An 8,325-nucleotide genomic window follows, 5' to 3' on the forward strand; every position below is an offset into this window, starting at 1 on the left:
GATCACAAGGTCATTTTCAGTTTCTTGCTTGGAATCCCAACTCAGCAATGAGCAATGCCTCTCCCTTCTAGACAGCTCCCTTCTCTTATGAGATTTGATTGCACGTGTCAATCTGAGAGAGGTTTCTGGTCATCTCTGTATGTGCCTGTGTGCCTTAAAGCTCCAATACTAGGAATCACACAAGGGTACTCAGGGAGCATTTCTCTGCAGTGTGGTTAGAGGAGCCTCAGAGATATAGTTCCTGCTCCCCAACTTCCCTGCCTAGATGAGCCTTTCTCTTTGATGCAGTAAGAGGGGTTCTGCCCACACTGGTTTCCCTGAGATTATTTCAGGATGCTTTGTGGTGATGAGCCCCCCACCCCTCAGGCCCCAGCATTATAGAGTTTCTCCACCACACCTAGGTAGGAGCATTTTCCAAAGAGTCTGAACATTTTTGAGAAACCCAGAGGCTGAAGTGACTGAGAGGAAGGATTCTAGGAGGTGCATACTGCTGTAATCAGCTTTCTGAAAAGGTCTATAGTGGCTTCAGACACCCAGTGCCTCTCACAGGCTCAGTCTCTCGGCCCTTATTCATTAACCATCACTTCTGATGCTGAGTTAGTACAAGGTCCTCGGCCAGTGGCCAAGTTTAACTGCATGATTGATAGATTTCCATCTGTGACTGTCCCAAGGATCAATTTGGAGCTTCCTAGTGCAGGATGGTAGTTCCGACTCCTGACACTAGAACTATATCAGGACACTGGGATCAGGATCATCCCAGGGGACCACTGAAAACACCCAAACAGCCATGCCCAATAACCTGTCCTTATAATTAGAATTCTGAGCCCCACCTCAATTGTCCACACTGATTGCCCTCTCTTATTTTAGGGTGATTCTGGAGGCCTTCTGCTCTTCGACTTCTCCTAGAGTTGGGTTCTTCTGGGGCTGCCCAGTTAGGGCCTGGACTACCAGCGTCCCATATCTCTCAGTGTCTTCACCAGTGTTGCCCATTTCATCAAGTGGATCGTCCAGATCCAGAGACTTGTGCCTCTTCCTGTTTCCTTGTCTGCTCCTCCTGAGGTCCCATTTCTATATGAATCCTAGCCAGTTTCCAGCTCATCGATATTAACCCTCAGACCTCTACAGCACTGGCTCCTGTTGCTCTTAGTGCTTAAGGCCCTATGGCAGGACCTGTAGTGACCGAAGAACATTATGTCCCTGCTCTTTGCCCCAGTCCTCAGCATTCTTACTGGAGCCTCACACTTGCCACCATCTCTGTGGTTCTGTCCATCTGTTGTGATCCCAAACCCAAGCCTGGAAAAGCAAAGCAAAACCAAATAAAGGCTCACCTTCCTCTGAAATTGGTGCGTGTCCCTTCTTGTGGTCTGGTCATCTGAACCCCTGGTCAAGGAAAGAGGTCTGGCAGGAAGGCTGACTGGCAGGAGGGCAGGCCACTGAGGCCACTGGGCACCTGCTGAAAGAGTTGTCTGTGTCCACGTTGGTAGACTCTCCTCTGTGTCGAAGGTGAGCATATCTTCCCAGATGATGATCAATCTCTGCCATCTCTCAGAAACGATAGGACAGGCCCATAACGCAAATGATGGAGACATCTCTGGAACCTGGAGGTATGAGATGCAGGGGCAGCAGGGCTGATCGCACCCGAGGCCTCTCCACTTCATGTGTGTGTGCCTCTGTGTGAGTCCGTGTCTCTTCTCATCAGGACACCAGTCCTGTTGGATTTGGGTATATGTCAGTGATCTCTTTCCTGTTAATCACCCCTTTGAAAGAACTGACCTCCATGGGTCTGGAAGCTCTTAGAGCTGTTTGGGGGCATGTTCAGCATGCATCATTGGGTGCAGCCCTGGAGGCACCCTGGCACTGAGTTGCCATTGAATTGGCCAAGAAATGCCAGTGATGAAGTTTACATAGGTGTGCATAGATCTATCCCTCAGATGTGGCATATAAAGAGTTGTAATAAGGAAATAATAAATGCCAGAAACAATAAAAACTAAGGAAGAGTTTGGAGAGTGGAGTTTCCTGGGTGGCAGGGGAAGATGGTCTGGGGGAGAGGGGACTGGAGCCATGGCTGGGGAGGGCAGTGGGCACTCTGGTGCTGGTGTGGTGAAGGGACACTGTGTCCATGGACCCCTACCACTGTAGCAGTGGGCAGTGCTGAAAGGAGGTAAAGGGATACTCATGATACCCTTTCAGTACAGTATTGCAAACCACACTGCCTAAAAGGGAAGTGAGAGGGGGTGGGGGGGAGACAGACAGACAGACAGAGAGACAGGCACTTTTTTGCTGGTGTGTAGGACACTGTGTCCATGGTCCCCTATTACTGTAGCAGTGGGTAGTGGGCAGTGGGTGCTCTGGTGCTGGTATGTAGGACACTGTGTTCATGGACCTCCATCACTGTAGCAGAGGGCGGTGGGCACTCTGATGCTGGTGTGGTGGAGAGACACTCTGTCCATGAAAACCTATCGCAGTAGCATTAGAAATCATGGTACCGAATGTTTTAGAAATATAAAGAATCCCTCATAGTGCCCCCAGACCTCCTGAGCGTTCCTTGGGAAGACCCCCCACCAACCCCAAGAGAGACCCTGAAACCAGCCCAATGTCTGAACATGCATACTGAGGGGCCCAAAGGCCATGTGCTGCCAGACACACGCTCAGCCCAGCACCACTTTCAGGGGGGTGTCCTGTCCTCCTGCAGGCCCAGCAGCCAACATAGCCTTACAGGGGACAGCCATGTTGGCCGCCTACAAGGTAAACGCCTTACCCACTGTGCTATTGCTCCAGCCCGTTAATAGTGATAAGTGCAGAGAATTAAAATGTTTAACACTGAAGAGTTGTTTTCCTACTGTTTCTCAATAATTAGAGTTGTAACTAGTTTTTAAAACTAGTAGTCTAATTCCCTGAGAATCTCTAAGGTCCTGAGTTTCAAATATCTTGTCACTGAAAATGAAGAATGGTTCTCAAACACCTTCTCTACAGGTACCAGGACCATATTTAAATGGTAAAACACTTAACAATGAAATCAGTACATTAAATCGGCCCCCTTTATTATTATTATATGATTATTTGGTTTTGGGGGTACACCTGGTATACTCACATCTTACTCCTGGATCTCTGAACAGACTCATTTATCACAGTGTGGGGGCTATATGGGGTGCTGGGAATCGAGTGCATGGATTGGCTATGGGCAAGGCAGGCGACATATCTGCTGTACTATCCCTCCCACATATTTTTTTAAGAGTGATGGCAAATGTTCAAATATGTCTGGTTACAAAAACATTTAAATTCTATGATGTCAAATCAAAGCACTGTACATTTTATGTGAGTGAAGAATATGATATGCAAATACCCAATGAGCTTTAATTTTTTATTTGATCCAGGCTAATGCAGCAAGATGAGAGCCTTGTCTATGCCCTCAGGATGGTGTGGGCCTGCAGGTGACTGAGCACATCTTCCTCCAGATGGGAAGGACTCCTCCACTCTCCAGGGAGCACAGTACTCTCAGGGTTCCCCCCTCCCCTGTGATTCCCCTCACCCTTTGTGCTCTCAGGCCTCCCAAGGAGCACAAGTGAGAGGACAGACACTGAGATGTTTCCAAAGAACTGAACTTTATTCACTATTTACACAATGACACAAAGAGGCTGCTCCAGTCAAACCCCCCATTCTAGGTACAGCCCCCCCCCATTCCAGAGCAGTCTTAGCTGAAGATCATGGGGAACACAAGGCTTCTGGGTGCAGCCAGACCCTGGGAGGTGGTCAGGAGGAGCCCCCCGATATCCTACTGTCTCTTGTGCCCCTTCCCCCTCCTCTGGGCCATGGCAGGCTGAAACTTTCTCTTGGGGGGCAGGGAGGGGCCCTCCAGCTCCACAGTCAAGGCTGAGCCAGTAGACACCGTGGGGTGCCCCCTGGGACAGGGGGTCTTCTTAGCAGTGCGCCGCCTTGGGCCCCCACACAGAGGATTCTTCCTGGTAGGGGCCTTAGACTTGAAGGCCCTTGTGCGAGTGGATGGGAGCTCGGGAGTCCCCTGACCTCCAGGCAGGTGGGGGCCAGTGTCGGGACCAGTGTCAGGGCCAGGGCTCCTGGGTAAGCCCCAGGGCAGCAGGCTGTAGTGAGAGGTTAGGAGGAAGGACAGGCTGGTCAGGTCCTCTTCCTCCTTACTAGAGCCCTCTGCTGGCCCAGGCGACCCCTGGCCAGGAAGGGCCTCGCCCAGCATGCGGGGAGCCCTGCTGTCCAGAGTGGGTGCAGTGAGGCTGGGACAGGGGGCCGGTCCTGCCTGCAGTGGTGGAGACTCCAGGTTCCCCAGAGAGAGGACAGAGGCTCCAGGTGCCATCCCAGTGGCCTCGGCCCACCCAGGCCGTGAGGCGTGTCCAGAGTCAGTCTCAGATTCAGCGCTGGCCCCTGGCCTGTGGCCCCAGGTAGGTGTTGGGGTGCAGTAGCCTGCTGCACTCTCAGCTGGACTCGAGTCCTTTAGGGACACCTGGTGTTGGGGACGAGCCTTCATGACCTCCTTGTCCTGCGGGGTCTGCAGACGCTTTTCCACAAGCTGGGGAGAGCAGGAACATTGTGGGCATGTGGGGGTGCAGGGTGGGACAGAGAGTGACCCTGATTCCTCCCGAAACAGAAAAACCAGATCTCTGTCCCACTAAGGGTCCTCACCCCATATTCACGTCCTCCTCTCACCTGAGGACTCAGAGGGAGGCGCCTGGTCATGACATGGGCAGGGAGGCCACCAAGTGACCAAGACCCAGGGCGCTAGGGCGCCCCTCCTGACTCACGACCCACCTGCTGCTCTGAGTGCCCTGGGCCCTGTCCACTGTGTCCCCTGCAGGGTCTCTTTCCCAGGAATCATGTGAAATATGCCTCCTGTTTGTCCTGATTTGCTGCCCACTAACTTACAGGAATCCCTCGCATTACTCCCCTGGGCCCCACATGGACCTCAGAGACCCATCTGCCTCACCTGTGCGGGGGTGAGTCCTTCCTCCTCCTCCAGCTCCTCAGCCAGGGCCGGGAAATCCAGCTGGGACTCTGGGGAGACCAGGTACTCCAGGAAGCTGGGATGAAGGATCGCCTCAGCCTGGGAGAGGGAAGCAGGGGTGAGGGTCCTCGTAGGGAAAAGGAGGGAATGCGGAAGCAAACACACCTGTCTCCAGCACAGGGCAGGGGCTTGAACAGCTGCACAAAGTCAAACACAGACCCACACCGGGAGAACTCACACACATACACACACACATACACACACACACCCTCACCCACAAAGGCACACCGACTATTCACCTACTCTCACAGAGAAGCACATGTAAACACACATGGATTCATGCAAACACCTGACACAAAGACACACACTCTTCCACCTCTAGGTACATGTACATGTATCTGCACGTGTCTGCACAGAGCCCACACAGTACACACAGAGGTAGACACAGAGATGTTCACACATTGACCAAACCCAAAAATGCACAGAAAGAGCCAATGCTTGTACACAGAGAGACACACGTGCACACATACGCACAAACACAAGCAGAAATATCTAAACACAGGTGTGCATTTACACACAGAGCTCAAAGCAGAGACCGCACATCACTGCCAAGCCCTGGACAGAAGCAGCCCTGCACCCTCCCGACCCCACAGCAGCATGGACGCGGGGTCCCCTCACATCCCTCTCTTCTTCCTTCCTCCTCAGCCTGTGTCCCCACGAAGGCCAGACCCCAGGCCCACCTTGGTGACGAAGGCCTCCTGGGAGCACAGCTCGTACACATAGCTCAGGAGCCCCGGGTCAGGGCAGGTCCCAGCCTCCTCCTGCTGCTCCTCCCTGTCCACTGCCCGTTGGCCGAGGGGCGCCCTGCAGACTGAGTCGGGGGCCTTTAGCAGCTCGTCCATGATGTCCATGTACTCCTGCACGGCCTCAGGAGGGATCTCCTCAGGGGCCTTGGTCTTGGGGGGCTGCTGAGGTTTGTGTGTCTTGGGGCGGGCTGCCCGGGCCTGGGGTCTGGCCTTCTTGGGGACACAGGCTGAGGAGGAAGGAAGAAGAGAGGGATGTGAGGGGACCCCGCGTCCATGCCCTCAGACACACAGCACTGAGCACAGAGTCGGGGACGGGTCCCTGTAGGCTGGATCAGGGCCCTAGAATCCAGTGACTGTGTGAGGGATGAGGTGGCCCTCAACGGGAGGAGGGACCAACTGTGTCCCCAGGGTCTCCAACCCCACTTCAAAGGTGAGTCTGACGCCTCAGGCAGCGTGGGGTGTGCTAGGAGAGGGAGAAACCCGTGGACAGGGGGCCGCTGAGCACAGGTCTGGGGGTCATCGGGAGAGTGAAGGCTCCTTAGCAGGTCAAGACCCACGAGGGCCTTTCCAGGTCCTGTGGCCCTTAGCTGGGAGCAGTGTCCGTACCTGTCTGCTGGTCTGGCGGTGGGCCTGGAGCCCCCTGAGGCCCAGGCCTGGGTGGGGCAGGGAGTGGCAGGCCCTGCACCCCATTCGTCCACTGCAGTTTCTGCACCTCCATCTCCTCCTCAGCCTCAAACTCCATGAACCTGGTGTGGGGAACACAGGCCGTGATGAGTCGGGTTGAACGGGACTGAGCAGGATGAGTAAGGGACAGGGGATGCTCATGGCCCAGTCCCCAGGAGGGTAGAGAATGGGGTGGACACGGACCCCAGCACCCCCAGCGATCCCCCACATTGGCCCTGGAGGGTCACAGCAGGTCAGGGACTGTGACCCGCAGACTGTGGTCAGGAGCCCCAGAGTGGGCTTGGGAAAAGTGTCCCGGCTCCGGGAGGAACAAGTTTCTGCAGTGGAAGGGTCTCCCGGGGCTGCCAAGCCCTCCCTTCCCCTCGGCCATCTGGGACCAGCCCCTGAAGCTCGGGCCTGCAGCCACCCTGACCCCCACTCTCTGCTCAGGCCTGACTCACTTGGCCGCCATGTCGTAGTAGATCATGCGGTCATAGTTGCTCTTGCCCTGCCATTCCTGCAGGGCCCGGTGCAGGCCTTCCTCCAGGCTCATGGTGGGCTTCAGGCGGGCCAGGGTGCGCAGCACCGGGCTGCAAGAACAGGCTCGGTCAGGCTCTGCGTCTGCCGGGAGCCCCCGCCGCCCCACACCCATGCCTTGACCCCCGATATCGGCCTGATCTCCCCTCCCAGAGTGGACTCTGCCTCCTATACCCCAGTCCAGTGGCCCTGCTGGCATCCACTCTTAGCTCTGGGGATACGTCATGAGACGCCAAGGCCGAGCAGTCATGGCCTGTCTGAATTCTGTCACATCTGTGCTGTGTCTGGTCTTCGGAACGGAATGTCTGTCCTTCAGACCACAGGTCGGGACCAACACTGATGAGGGGACTGAGGTGAGGCTTAGGGCATGGCTGGTCACTACGGGCCTTTGAGCCAGAACCCCAGGATGGCATTCCTGAGTACAGCCAGTGAGTGGGGCTGTGCTGAGGTGCTGGGCAGTGTGGCCACCGGTCCTACAGGCCATGATGCACTGAGGGTGATTCCTGTATGTGCTATCCCTGGGCACAGGGTCCTCATCCTTCCTCCAGCTCTCCCATGGACCCTACCCTGGGTGTCACCCCAGTCCCCTCCTGGGAAACTCCCATTAGCTCTAGGACCCCCGAGGGACTCACATGAAGAAGCAGGAAAGGGCCTCAGTGTCCGGAGTCTGAGGAAGGTACCTCCGGGCCAGGGCCTTGAAGCGCTGCCAGCGCCGGAAGTTCTCGTAGACGCTGTTGGGGTTTCTGGAGCTTTTAGGCGGTGACTGGCTCCGGGTGGCCGCCGGACCACTGTCCCCACAAACCCACTGGGTCAGTGTCCCACTGCTGGATGGGAGGATGATGGGGGCCACCTGGGCCACTGGCAGTGGAGCCTGTGGACGATGGTCTTCTGTCCCAGCCCGGGTGACAGTAGTAGCTGGGGTGGGCATAATTGTCTCCGGCCCAGAGGACACCAAGTAGAGTGGTGCAGGATGCCCGGCCACCGCAGTAGGAGCTTCTGCGGTCCCCCAGTTGAGTGGAGCCTGTGTCAGGATGACAGGCTGGTTCTGGGATGACTCCACAAGTCCTGCTTCAGGGCTGACCTGGATGATGACCTTGCAAGGTCCAGGGTTGTGGGGGCCAGGACCGGCAGCTCCTGCCACCACGGGCATCATGGGAAAAGGTGACAGCACCAGAGGGTTGCCGGGAACGCTGGTCGAGGTCACCAGAGGGGGCATCTGGATCGGCTCCCAGGGTGGTGGCTGGGGGGGCCCTGGATTGAGAAAGGGCAAGACCCTGAAGACACCGAGGAGAGGAGGGAGGGGGAATGAGAGGGGGATGGTACAGGGAGCAGTGGTGCCTCATTGGCTCA

General features: G+C 55.9%; 1 protein-coding gene across 1 annotated transcript; it reads right to left on the reverse strand.

Annotated features, from left to right (window-relative positions):
• Positions 1-1,225: 1,225 nt before the first annotated feature.
• LOC130034936 (NUT family member 2G-like) lies at positions 1,226-8,125 on the reverse strand. Its single transcript, XM_056126447.1, has 8 exons — positions 7,928-8,125; positions 7,608-7,825; positions 6,900-7,028; positions 6,382-6,521; positions 5,710-5,963; positions 4,952-5,068; positions 4,432-4,537; positions 1,226-1,293 (listed from the first exon to the last, which is right to left on the reverse strand). The coding sequence occupies exons 1-8, from the start codon at positions 8,123-8,125 to the stop codon at positions 1,226-1,228; spliced, it is 1,230 nt and encodes a 409-aa protein (XP_055982422.1).
• Between the last annotated feature and the right edge of the window lie 200 nt (positions 8,126-8,325).

The sequence above is a fragment of the Sorex fumeus genome, unplaced genomic scaffold, assembly GCF_029834395.1.
Source record: "Sorex fumeus unplaced genomic scaffold, SorFum_2.1 ptg000063l, whole genome shotgun sequence".
NCBI lineage: Eukaryota > Metazoa > Chordata > Mammalia > Eulipotyphla > Soricidae > Sorex > Sorex fumeus.